The sequence below is a fragment of the Lepisma saccharinum genome, chromosome 13 (assembly GCF_977018435.1).
Source record: "Lepisma saccharinum chromosome 13, izLepSacc3.1, whole genome shotgun sequence".
Taxonomy (NCBI): domain Eukaryota; kingdom Metazoa; phylum Arthropoda; class Insecta; order Zygentoma; family Lepismatidae; genus Lepisma; species Lepisma saccharinum.
Genome location: NC_139241.1, coordinates 60,967,227 through 60,981,758, shown reverse-complemented (window position 1 = coordinate 60,981,758; position 14,532 = coordinate 60,967,227). Strand labels below are relative to the sequence as shown.

Here is a 14,532-nt window from a genome sequence, read left to right as displayed (position 1 = left end):
TAGTGGAATGTTCATAAACTTGAAGGAGTTTTTAAAATTGTTACAGTATACTCATATGGGCAGTGATGGTGCCAGAGGGGAGGGGCTTGTGCGAATCGCCCCTGGTTAATAGGTCTATCCCCTTAATGTTCTCTGATTCTATCATCTTTGTTGTAATAGTTATATTTCTATCACATATTTTTAAATATAATATATGTTTGTAACAGGCAAAAATGAGAGAGTTGGAATGGGAAGGGACGAAGGTGAAGACACATTTAGGGGATGTGCAGTAGGACCCCACACATTCTCGATTTTGGAGATGTGATCAGCACCATGCTCCAGTCACCTTTACCCCCCTTTTCTAGGTTGCTCCCAGGTACCCATTGATTTGAAGCTGGGTGAGCCCCAGAGTCTCCTTATGTGACAAAGCTGGAAAAATTTTGACCACCCACCCTGGGTCTCCAGCGTAGAAGTCAGATGCCCTATGACTAGACAGACCACCATGGCTCTACGTTGGGAGGGAACAGTTATATTTAATATACCTCCATATGCCATACATTGAATGCCTATTCACTCTAAAAAGCACTTATTCACCGAGTTTTTTTTCTTTTTTGCGAGGATGGGGCGATGGATTTTGGACCAGTGAGCATCTGCCCCCTTCTACCTTCTGGTACAACCACTTGCTTATAAAGAATTGTAGCTAACAACAATTTTTAATAAATGCATGAAAGAAAAACAAGTTACATGCAAAGTTAATTGGACATTATCCATTGTCTAGTTCTTTTAACTCTAGTTATTCTTACACTATGTTCAAAAGAGCATCTCTTCTCTCATCTCCAGGTGAATAAATTCCTTTTTGCCAGTGGTGGTGATTGACCCTATGACAGACCTGTATTAGTGCACCCGATTTGTAGTAAAATGACAGGTCTGCCATAAGTTCAATCCACACCACCAGGAAAAAAAATGTTCACACAAAGATGAGACAATAGGTGCTCTCTCGAAACTTAGTTTTAGAGTAAAAATGGTTAAAACAATGAATAATGTTCATTTAACATTGCATGCTAACATACCACCATTGTCGCTATCATTCAGAGAATTATAAAATAAGCAAGCCTTGAATTTAATGATGTCATTTCTTACTATTGTATTTCTTTCTTTGAGGTTGTGGGAAAAAACAAACCTTTTGCGTGCACAAATTTCAGTTTCCCTCTTTTTCTCTGTTTTTATTACAGCTTTAGTTGACGCTGAAACTGGAGATTACATTCTCAATGGCAACTTCATCGTCAGCATGTTCAGGAAGCTCATACTGTTCGGTGGAACCACTCTAGAGTACACAGGGTCAGATGCTGTTATGGAGAGGCTGAATTCATCGCGGCCGCTGAAGAAGGATCTTATTGTGGAGGTATACACTGAAAAGTGTACAGTTTTGTTCGGATAGTATAGACTGTTGTTGTCCAGTATTCGCCAGTGCAATTAATAACTTATTATTATTTTCTTTATTGTACCTCACAACTTTCTTAATGCAATTTGGAAGATGGTGTACTGGTAATGATATTGCCTTGTAATCAAGCAGTCCTGGGTTTCTGTCCCCAGTGGAGGCAAATTGCACAGTGGTTTGGATCTCACTTTAAGCTCCAGTCCCAATTAGCCCATCTGTGCATAAAGTGGACTTATAAGCACACTTAATGTAATTTTCAAGCATTTCAGCATTATCATCACTCTGTGTGGATATATAATAAGCTAGAGCCAATTCTCTTGCACTTCCTTCATTGCAAGCTTGCCACTTGCACACTGCACCTCACCTCCAGTAAGCAGCAGACTAGGAGGAGGGGGGGGGGAGCTGTTTGCATTTAGGAAGATTTCACACGAAAGTGACATGCTTATTCCTTGTAAGCAAACCCTCAGTAATCAATTGAACCACGTATGCGCAGTGAATGCTTCACATCAACGAACTATAAACTCTAGAAGAGAAACCAACCGGTGGCCTTACAACATTTTAGAACCTCTTTATTGATATAATGAAGTATCAATGTGTACAATGTTTCAGGATTTAAACACAATGTTCTCTTGGCTATATCAAGTTTGCTGATGCAGTTATCGGCTGTAATTTGTCCTCAGCATCATGTAAAGAGACTGTGTGTTTGACTATTTAGGATATTTTACTCTGATAAGCTTACTTTTCGTAATTCCACGTAAATTTTTCTTGCGATCGATTTCGCCACCCATCTGGTGGCTTCGTCAGGCATGTACTGTCTTCAAAATTTACGTGGAAAAATGAAAAGTAAGCTTATCAGAGTAAATTTCCTATCTCCGCGTAACTGCCAAACAGATATCTTTAGATACATTTAGGATATGACTGCTTTTGTTTGAAACAACCAGTGCTTGCAGCCGCACCAGTCTATGTGTAGGGTACTGCAGTCAGTGTTTCGAAGCAAAATGTTAAGCATATACAGTTTGAGGTTAGTGCATGTGATTTCTTAATTTTCTCATGGACAACATGCCCCTCCAGAAGTTCAATAAATTGCACAAATTTTACAAAATGATTTACGCATAACAATGCCTCCTCTTACATTTTCTTCTGGTGACTAATAAATTGATTAGTGGAATTATATCTGTATCATCACCTGATACCAATATCATGCGAATTGAGCAGAGAAAAAAGTGTCACTTGTCGCTTCGGTGTGAAACACTCGTGCTTGTCAATTTTTGCCTGTTGCTTCTGTGTGAAATCTCCCTTAGAGAAGAGATAAAAAGTACTGTGGAAAGAGGTACCTTCTTGTCAGAGAATCACTACCAGTTTCTTCTGCCATGATTACAAATGCCACAATGCACTGTTACGAGAGTTCTCCACTTCACAAAAGAGAGGTAACATGTATTATAGATGTAAGTACAAATTGCCTGTAAAAATTGGCAATTTTATTAGGTCTGAGCTGATACCACTGCAACGCGATACCGATACTTTTACCAGTTATGACCAATACTTATAAATTTAAAGAATTTACAACAGTTCAAAATTTGTATTAAGTTTTAAAATACTGTTTCTAGTTGGTACTATACTGTACAATCTACTGGAGTTTTGCTTATAAATATTCATAATTCCATATAAGATAATTAATCGCAAAATCCATTTCTCCCTGCAATGTTGTTGCCAAGTTAATGAAAATATTAATTTTGCATAATTTCTAGGATATTTTGACCCAGCAAAAGTGTCGCATGGCATTTTGATTGATCCCATGAGATTCCTGAAACTCCAGAAAACTATTGGCTGGTATTGATGATTAAATTGGAATCGATAAACTCCAATACTGATACAGCAGTATCAGCTCCACAGTAAATTTTATGTGTGATATTCCTATGTTGTTCAATACCAAAAGGGGACCAATTATTATAACCCTCCATAGTACGAGGGTCGTTCAAGGAAAAAGTTTCCGTATGTTGCAAAGAATTTATTTCTTAAGTTACAGACAAAAATCAAGTTGCACCGAGTAGCATGGTCCTTTCTCACTTTTCAACATAATTTCCAAGGTGGCACACCCATTTGTCCCATCGTTGCACAAGATTTTGAAAGCCATCTGCAAAAAATTCGGGGTCCAGGGAACGAAGAACACTTTTCACAGCTGTCTGAACCTCCAAATCAGTGTGAAAACGTTGGCCCTGCAGCTGAGACTTCAGTGCAGGAAACAAGTCACTCGGGCCCAAGTCAGGTCTGTAGTTGTGTGGTAACCTTTCCCATTTCATTTCTCGAAGTTCATCCTGTGTTAGTGCTGCCGAATGGGGACGAGCATTGTCATCCAAAAGAATGGCACCAGCAGAAAGGAGTCCAGGATGTTTGCAGCGAATTGCTTTTTTCACTTTCTCCAGTGTTCGGCAATAACGTGCAGCATTGACTGTTTCCCCTTTCTTCAAAAACTCTGTGAGCAATACTCAACACCACCAAAACACGTTCTGCCATGACTCGCTACTCCTTATTGTCAGTTCACGTTTCTCACTGCATGACTCATGCCGCTTGCACGGTAGACTGCATGAACATTGCATTGTGTGTAAATGTAGAGGAAAGACGAAAGAGCACATTGCTAGTTTCATTTAATTTATCGGCCTCGTACTTTCTCCAAAAAAAAAAAAGGGGAAACTTTTCCTTGAACGACCCTCGTAGATAGAAACTGTCTGTGTATTCTACTGTAATATGTAATCAGTGATTTTAAAGGAGCTTTGAGACAAATGTGACAAGTTTTCAATTGGAAATGAAGCTTCAGGAATCAATGCAAACTTTTGTACTAGAGTACGCCACACTGTTTTTCAATAGTGTACAATTATATGACGGTCACGCATATATGGTGAATTCTTTCTTATAGACTGGTGGGGTCCCTACTGCTTGTCACTACAGTGTAAAAGCTCCCCAAGATTTCCTTTCTTGAGATGTCTGGGAGGGATTATGTTGTGTAGAGGCAGCTCCGTGCTAAATGTCTTCTTTACATTTAAATCAGTTCTTTGCGTTTCTGGTTGCAGGTGCTTTCGGTGGGGGTCCTCTACCCTCCAGACATCCAGTATCAGTACACCATCCTCAGGAGCTCTGCTGGCCAGTTCAGATGGGAGGTTCGAGCACAGTGGTCCATCTGCAACAGGGTTTGTAATGGTGAGTTTTATGTTGGCAGTGCTGTAACTTTTGAACACTTTCCTTACTTTATTGTTATTATTTTTGTTTATTGAAGAAATCTAGGATATTACAGACGTGAATAGTGAAATAATCAGTCATAAAAGCAACCCAGCACATAAAAATCAATGAATAAATCCAAGGTGGCATAATTTAAGATATAAGTATACATTGTAACCCCAATTTTAGGTTCCCGGATTTTACATTTTCCTGCATTATACAATCAAACTTGATTGTCACAATATAGCAAAATGCTATAAAATTTTCCTAGATTTTATATTTTCCCACATTGTAAATTTTCAGCTGAAAAATGTGAAATCGAGGTTTGACTGTGTTGCTTAAATGGATGACTGGAAGACACACTGAAAAGATGCAGTGAATTTCTGATCTAATGTTTTGTGATATAATATTTTCCCACATTTAAAATTATACTTTTCCCTTTGTAACATATCCCCCATATAACAGGTGCAAAACTTTCCTGCATTTAAAAATAACATGAAATATATTTATATCTGAGTTATTTTATCAGTTATTTCTCTCTAACTATTTTGTACTGCATGGTATGCAGGATAGAAAATTGTTCAAGGGCTTGTAGCTTAGAAACATGGCCTCAACAAGAAAAAATACATTGAGTTGTTTGTCTTGATGTCCTTATAAGTATTAGTATCTTCCCAAAGAATTTTTGTGTAACCCCAAATATTGCTTACTGTCATGCCATCTTTCCCCTCATAAAATATTCTGTTATTCTCACATATAGCCTCTTCATTTCATACTCTGAAGATGAGAGCTATGCTAGTTTTCAAAGCATTGGACACAAACTCTGATCTAACTTGGCTGATCACACAAAAATACGTATTTCAAGGTGTATCTTTTTCAATGAAAATCAGGTGGATTGTGGCCCAATTCAGTGTATAACCATCTTAAAATTTCCTTCTTCAGGTCAGAGGCATCGGAAAGCAGTGTGCGTGCAGCTCCCAGGTAGGGAAGAGGTTTCTGAGAAGCACTGCAACTACTACCCACAGCCCAAGACAGAGATAGAGACATGCAACACACACTGCACTCTGAAGTAAGTCATCTGAACATGCTATTATGGTAGACTTGTATTTCCATTTCACAAATTTGGAATTTTCGTTCATTTTGCACAGCATTGTCTGAAAACTATGGATTTTGAAATTAATGAGAGCTATTTTAAAATTTTGATGTAATTCTTGAATATTTTCAAGCATAACTTGTAAATGGATTTATATAATTGCAGTGAAACACATGCATATTAATATTTTGAACAACTTTCAATTGTTACAATTTTCATGCATCACCACTAGTTCAAAGTGGTATCAACTCTGTCCTAACATAAACGTGATGTTTATGAAATGCTGAGTAAGATTTTAAATGTATTTCAGTGTTGCTTATTTATTGAAAATCTAAAAAATGTACATAGTTGTAATAATCAATGTGAATTGATTGTCTTTCAGATGGAACGTTGCTCACAAATCAGAATGCTCATCACACTGTGGGAAGGGAACACGAACGCTGACTGTTCAGTGCCTGCAGGAGTTCCCCGACAGCCAAGCCATCGTCATCCACAACAGCTCCTGCAGGCATCTCCATTACAGGCCACCAGACATAGAAGCGTGCGAAGGACCATGTGACCGTGCACACTGGAAGTTCGGGATGTGGAGTGATGTAAGTTGTTGATTTCACTCTTTGTATGTCCCTTATAACTTATTGAATACCACTGTTTTACCCACTCAATGATATCTGCAAGTGAAATTATTCAGCCCTGGACATACATATGTGGAAACCTCGGAGTAAACAATATCATAAGGTTCACAATTTTATGCCAAGTTGTGGCAGAAGATTTGTTATATTTTTATATCTTTACCACATTTCAAATATGATTTTTTAATAAAAATACGTGACTCATTTGAAATCCTTTACCCCAGTGGAGGTCACTTTGTAGATAGATGCCCAGGGCTGTAGCCACAGTCACTTGTCTTTAAATTTGAATGGTTTTAAGTCCACTTGATGCACAGGTAGGGTAATTAGTACTGGATCTACAGTTTAAAGTGGGATCCAAGCCACTCTGCAATGCGCCTCCACCAGATATCGAACACTGAAAACCTTGATTGCAAGCTGATAATGTTACCAATGGGCCATTGGTGAGGCCCACCCTCATCTGTCACTTGGGAATGAATTTTCAGAAGTAAATGTAACCTTTCATACTGAAGTGACGTGGCAAACTGCACGTCGCTTGCCATTTCAGTGCTGCATGTAACTTGTTGCTTGTCAGTTTGTAGATTGTAGTCTGTCACTATGGTCTGAAAGCTCCATAAAGAAATGAGAATGTTGTGGTGGGAATAACTTCAAAATTGTAACAAATAAATTTCCTCCTTTGCTTATATGTGTGTGTGTGTTTTGTTAATCCACCTCTATTCTTTCCTCAGTGTTCACAGACATGTGGTGGCGGAGTACAGACCCGAACAGCAGAGTGTGTGGATGAGCTGAACCGATCCATGCAGGAATCGGACTGCGACCCAAACGAGAGAGTCATCGACCGACTCTGTGGCACCCAAAAGTGCCCTCAGTGGGAAGTGGGCGAATGGACACCTGTAAGTTTTTCTAAGATCTCATGCTATATATGTACCTGCACATTTATTGACTACATTCTTAGAGAGATTTGGATATTGGTAGAAAAAATTGCATGCATTATTTTGTTCATTAAGTATCTAATGATGTTTTTAATAATTGCTAATTGCATATGTGTAGTACCTTTGTATAATTTGGAAGTTAATGTGTTTTTCTGATACTTTCAGTTCTACATTACTAACAGTTGTAATTATTGTGTTGAAACTTAAAATCATGACATAATTTATCTAAAACAATAACTAATATAATTGTCTTCATGGTACAAGCGATGAACACAGGTATTTTTTTTAAATAGTGTAAATTATAAAGATGACTTTAATGCTGCTAAAAATTGTTCCCAACAATGGCAGTTTCCCTCCAGTTAGCACTTCACCTTTGGTAGAAGCAGTCCTAGGTTCGATTTCTGGTGGAGGCCTCCAAAATTTTAGTCTACCCAGCATCATGAGGACAGTTGGGGAGCTACTTGAAAACTAGTAGTATGCCTGGTCTCGAAAGCCAGAAAACAGCAGAAATGGGACTGAATGTTCTGACCACATGTCACCCAATGTAAAAGCTGCTTGGCAGGTCCTGGCCCGTAGAGGGCTGTTGCACCACGAGACTATGTTATTCTAAATCTTACATGTAATTTTTTGCTATAGATTCAAGGTGCTTGCAGTTGGTAGATAGACCCACCTTTTCAATGTAATTCCTCTGGAGTGATCTTCTTGAAATCACTTTTTGGAAGTACATTGCAGCAAAAGCGACATTTATTATGTACATTTCATCTGTTGGAGATAGAAAGAAAGAAAGTCAAAGTTATTGTAGCAATCTGTTGGTGAAAGCATTTCATGTATAATTGAAAATGCATTTTGACATTTGTGAACAAAAAAAAAATCTAAATAATTGATCAAATGTAGTTGGGTTGTAGATATGTATGTGGAGAGGGCAAGGATTTGCATTCAATTTATAATTTGGCAAGGAAATGAGTAATATATTTACAGTGGCATGTCAAAGGGCACAGCATTCCTATTTAAAAAGAGAATATCAGATGCAGAAAAGGTGGCAAAATATAGGGCTGACTATTATAAAAAGAAGGGTTCTTCCTGGTAATTGCAACACTGTTGCCTTGTAATCAAGGGGCTCCAGGTTTGATTCCCTATTGAGGCATGTGGCACAATGGTAAGGATTCCACTTTAAACTGTGTGTTCAGTACAGATTAACCTAACTGAGCATAATGTGGACTTCAAACAAACAAAAACTAAAAAAAAAAGAGGAGACATAGACTTCCTTTATGGTCATATTTCCTAATTATGAAAACCCTGGTCGTGTTCATAAATAATTAAAAATTGCTTAACAATGTGAGTCAGTTAAACATCCATCTATCTTGGGAGAAATTAGTCACAGCATTTCAATATTTCACATTTCAATATTTCATTAATTACAATCAGCTTACTTAAACTAGTTATAAAAGATTTACACCACATGAAGGTACATGATTTAATTTATCATTCATAATGTGTTAACATGAACTATTACAGAAAATATTAATGGGTATGGTAAAATTACGTACATGCATGACAGAATGTAATGTGTTGTGATGGAATAACCTAGTTTGAGTAATCAAAATAATATTCCTATAACATTACATGCATGAAATATTCAATCTATTTTTATCTGAAGTTAACATGAGTTCCAAAAAAGGTAGGGATTGAACATAACTCTATTGGTATCAGTAAGATTATCAATAATTTTACTGTTTATATATTTCTATAATTAGCCCATAATTAAGAGCACAATTCAGCCATTCAGTAAATATGTTTACATATTCTGATATGTAAATGTCTAAATAAGCTCTTCTGTGTTCTAAGGTAAAACCCATTTCAGCCACCTGGTTAAATGCTTTTGTAAAGATAGTGAATCACTCAGTGTCTTCACAGCATATGTTTGATTGATATTCTACTGATATTAAGTTATTAAATTTTGTAGTAGTACTTTATCACTATAAATTACAAGGATGGTCCAAGAATTAAAGTACCAGTCAGATTTATGCCAATGTAAGATGCCCAAAAGAATTGAAAGTACCAGAACATTTATCATTGGTGGATCCAGAAGTTACAGTTGAGAAGGGTGAATTTAGTCGGGTACCTCACTTCACCAAGAATCAATTCTAACCTACACTCGCACTGTTTTATGTAAACAAGATATAGTACTGTAAACAGGAATGTTGACTTCCACATTCTAGAGATTAGTGTTGTTTTGCAAAAATAGGGGTCCCGGGGCCAGAACAAATGGTTATTATATGCCATTTTCATAATTCCTCCCATTGCCACGGTAGACTGAATGCTACGATGAGGAGTACAGTGAATAAACAGAGCCAATGCCTATTCTCTTAAAGGGTCTTGGGTTCGATCTGCCTATCATGGGCATGAAGTGGACTTTAATCAAACTTTAAAAAGAGATATATGTTCTCGAGCCTGTTAAACTTGTTGATAAAAGACAGAATATTAGTCTTCAAAAGTATTAGACATAATAATATATACAAAAGTGTGGCAGTTGGGAGGGGCAATCCACCTTCACTGTGGATCCGTACCGGACGGACATACTAATGTTTATCCCAGTTTTTCCACAAGTTTACATATGCCATCATGTCAGAACTTTGAAGTAAGGCATTGCTGTAGTCTACAACCCCCCTCCCCCCCAACTCTAGGGAATGCTTATAATCAGTGCCTAACCATCCACGACAGAATTTTCATTCATATGCAAATTCCTTGTCCTGTGTGTTCTTAGAATGATCAGTAAGTGTAGTTCTACCATCTTTGAATTTGTTGCATACACGTACACACATACAGTATTTCTTTTTGGGTCAAAACATACACTCGCTTTCACTAGTTTACAATAAAAGGCACTCTATCCCTCTCCATGTGCTTGCGACAGTCTTAATCACTTTGACAACCTACACCCTGGAATGACTTTCAGTTGTAAAATATACCAACTTGTGCCTGGGAGATACTGATACCAGCCCCCCCACCACAACTTCCAAACCAATGTACGAGTTTTCAAAAAATTAATACCCAGAAAGTAGTGCAAATTCAATTTAAAAATTTACATAAAAGAGAAACTAGTAAAAGTGCTCTTTGTCCATCCTTTTAGTTATTTTTCAGTACATTTACCATCTTTGTGAAACTTTACATTTATTAGTCTGAAAATGTAGTCTATAGGTGTGTAGTGTATATAGTTTGTATAGAAATAATATTGTACTTGCATGCAGTGTTATTTTTTATTTCTCTCACATTCTTTTAGAAAATTGCACATAGTTCCTTTAGTATTTACAAAATTTTAATTTAGCTAGTTTTACAGATCCCATGGGTTTCTATAAAATACTTGTATTACATTTTAAGCCTTTGCAGGAATTAATATTTAATACAATTTACCTTAGTCTATTATCACTTTCTTAAATGCTCATTTATAATAGAGATTTTAAAAAAGGTACTAAGGTTTTCAGTAAAAACAAAATATGTTCAGTTTCTGCAATATTTCAATACATTCACACATTATTGAAGCTTTGCAATTCATTGTTAAATACATTTAATATCGGTTACAAGGCTTGTGAAATTTGTGAACATGCTGAAATGTTGCAAAAACAAGAAATAGTGCTCGCTGAAAATAATTGTATTAATGTATAACTTAGTTTTGTGCCATATTATTAAGAGTAAATAATATTAGTGATTACTTCTCACTTTTTATTATTGTTTCTAGCACATAATTGTTTCTTAAATACTTGAATGTTTTAACTGTTCCAAAGAGTCTTCCTAAAGTGAGGTAACAAGGATAACAAGTCAGTTTTTAGGATGGTCCCAGGTGGATGTTGATTTTGTATTTCTTGTTTTTTTCTTTTTCTTTAAATATTTAGTTTGTACATGCATCATCTACAATAAACAGGGTGGCGACAGACCTGGAAAACCGGGAAAAGTCAGGGAATTTGAGGTGTCAAAAAAAGTCAGGGAAATGTCAGGGAATTTCGTCTTCATTGACTTTTTTTTAAAAATTTATTTAAAGATAACAGTATGGAACTCTGCACGGGAACAAGAAATCTCGTTCGTAAGTTTCGGCCTCAACTTTTATGCCCCTTTTATGAGCAACACAACCACGGTGCCAGAAACCAGTGATGGCAGGAGGAGAGGGAGAGAGAGAGAGAGAGAGAGAGAGAGAGGAGAGAGAGAGAGAGAGAGAGAGAGAGAGAAATAAATTTCTCTCGCCCGAGCTTCTCGGCGGGAATTTTAAAGTCTAACACTTTTTGGAGGAAAATTGTTATAACTCTGGCACTATGGGAGCAATCTACTTCGGATAACTTTTGTTTTTCAGCTAAAACATCAGCGCATGCATCTGTGTACAATTCAGAACACCGGACCGAGCAAGGGGGCTTGGGGGTGGGGGACACGTTCCCCGAATTTCAATGGAAAAAACAAAAATCTGGAGTTTGCTCCCCTCTTCTCGCGCTATTTTGGGGAGAAGGCGCGAACTTTAGTATTCTTTTCAAAGAATGGACATTTCTTAAGAGAATGAAACATGTTTCATGTTCTTGGGTGTCATACAAGTTGAATAATAAGCCAAAATGTGATTTTTTTTTTTTATGAAAAATAGGTAATTTGCATTTTTGGAGGAAAATTGTTATAACTCGGGCACTATGGGAGCAATCTACTTCGGATAAGTTTTGTTTTGTAGCTAAAACACCAAAGCATGCAACCGTGTACAATTCAGAACGCCGAACAGAGGAAGGGGGCTTGGGGGCACGACCCCCGAATTTCAATGGAAGAAATATAAATACCTGGAGTTTGCCCCTTCTTCCCCCGCTATTTTGGGGAGCGGGCGCGAACTTTAGTATTCTTTTCAAAGAATGGACATTTCTCAAGAGAACGTAACATGTTTCATGTTCTTGGGTGCCATACAAGTTGAATAATAAGCCAAAATGTGAAACTATGTTTTTTTACGAAAAATAGGTAATTTGCATATTGCTCAAGAAATTGTTATAACTCGGGCACTATGGGAGCAATCTACTTCGGATAAGTTTTGTTTTACATCAGAGCATGCAACCGTGTACAATTCAGAACGCCTAACCGAAGGGGTGGGGGGGGGAGGTTTGGGGGGGCGACCTCCGAATTTCTATGAAAAAAACATAAAAATACGGAGTTTGCCCTCTCTTCTCCCGCTAGTTTGGGGAGAAGGCACAAACCGTAGTATTCTCTTCAAAGAATGGACGTTTCCAAAGAGATGGAAACATGTTTCATGTTCTTGGGTGCCATACAAGTTGAACAATGAGCCAAAATGTGAATCTCTGTTCGGAAATGTGTCATGGATATGTTGCGGAGGGGGGAGGTTGGTGATCAATATGAATTTCCCGGGCTTGCTCCAGACCTATGTCAGTTTCCACCATAGACATGTTTCCACCAAACATAAGAGTATGACTCTAAATATTACATGGAAAATGTATTGAATTATCATTTTTTCTTGTCCGTATGGGAGTAGTAAGGGAACTTGTCAATGGATGGAGGGTATAAGAGCAGGTGGCGCCGTCCGATAGTTGTCGGACGTCGTAGTAAGGCATTTTGTTGGGCAAACTAAAGGAACATGGAAACAAATAGGTTCCATTGATTCATACGATTTTTGTCGAATATCGCCACCCGACAAAGTATGTCACTACAACATGCGACAGAAATTGCATGGACTGCAACATCCAACAAAAATCGCATGCATAAACAAGAAGAGCTGCTGGAATTTTATTACTCTTCTGGCTCACTTCAACTTATTTAATGTAGCAGTGCTTACGAAGGTTTTCTTTCATCATCCTGACGTATTACTGGTTTCGCACAAGTTAACATACATACGTTTACAATGGCATTGCACTATTCTTAGATATCAAGAAGAATCCAACCAAACGGGATATATGTATATTGAATACTATCACGAAAAAGTGAAATATAAATCTGCATTGGTGAACGTTATAAAAATTGGCAAGTGCATGCCCCCAACCTCAAATTTACTGCAACACTAGTATTGCAATGAAATTAATGCCACTCTCTGTTCTGTCTGTTTAAACTCGTGAGAGATGGTCATTAATCTTTCACTGAGTAAGGTTAATGTCCAATATTATGAAATAAAATACTAATAATAAATACGTAAATATTTTAATATCATATTTACTCGAATCATTCCATCATAAAAGCAAAACACTTTCTTCAAGAATTGACTTTTCTCTGTCAGCCCTGCTAAATTTTCACTTTCCATCTACTGATTTATACGAGAGGTGGCCAGAAAGTAATTTCCAATTAGTACGGACATTGATTTTTCGCAAACTCCAAAACCGTGAAAAATGGTAATTGGTGCGAAGTTATGTTTAGGAATATGCAGTGATGTCTGGACACATTTTTCGCCCGTTCGAAATATCTAAATAATGCGAATTGTTGGCATTTTTAGCGATTTTTTTAAAAAGAAATGTCCTAAAACAATGAAAAATTCCATGAAATCCAACATTCTTGTCTTTTCTAGGCCATGTTTGTGTACATAGAACATGCAAGTTTTCCAACATTTTACTCAAGAGTAAACTATAGAGTTATACGTACATGGAATAATTCAGACAACCACATTAAATCATGTATTTCACACGATTTTTTCAACTTCTATCAAAACCATTTGCATCACAGAGCAAAGTAGCAGGGTTCTAACAGGAGATCGAGTGCTTATCTACCGTCACACGGGAGCAGCATCTTCAGTATTTGTCGCACGAGATATGTTTTGAATTACCAAGCTAAGTGCGCACAATCAGCATTTGTCGAGCGAGTAATAATGGAGCTCAATCGTTAGGGCATCTGACTACTATGCGAGAGACCCGTGGTCGATCCCCTGTGGGGGAGAACCGGGATGTTTTCCACCTACTGAAACTGCTCCGGCACCCACCCAGCATCATATGAAGCTAGTACCTTGAGGAAAGTTGGAGGGATAAAGGTAGCCAGGAGCATGGTGCTGATCACATCACCCCTACCTTCGTGATCAAGAAAGTTTTGGGGCCCGAACTCCACACCCCTATACACCTTCATGGAAAAGTGCAGGGGAGCACTTTACTTTTACTTCCTCAAAAATCTGTTCCAACATATCAAACTGTCACGAAATTACGTAGACCATGTGACGTACAATTTAAAATAATAGTTTAAAGCACAATGGAGTATTAAGTTTTGGTAAATTTTTCAGATAAATGTTTTAAAACAAAAGCGTGAATTTTGGGA

The 14,532-nt window shown here is 37.5% G+C and overlaps 1 protein-coding gene across 5 annotated transcripts in view; it reads left to right on the top strand.

Moving 5' to 3' along the window:
- Positions 1-14,532, top strand: part of AdamTS-A (ADAM metallopeptidase with thrombospondin type 1 motif A) — a 553,824-nt gene that overhangs the window by 461,210 nt on the left and 78,082 nt on the right. For all 5 annotated transcript variants that reach the window (XM_083134293.1, XM_083134294.1, XM_083134295.1 and 2 more), the window contains exons 13-17: positions 1,212-1,381; positions 4,486-4,612; positions 5,570-5,696; positions 6,103-6,313; positions 7,075-7,239. In XM_083134293.1, coding sequence (XP_082990419.1) covers positions 1,212-1,381; positions 4,486-4,612; positions 5,570-5,696; positions 6,103-6,313; positions 7,075-7,239 — 800 coding nt within the window. The remainder of the gene's footprint in view (positions 1-1,211; positions 1,382-4,485; positions 4,613-5,569; positions 5,697-6,102; positions 6,314-7,074; positions 7,240-14,532) is intronic.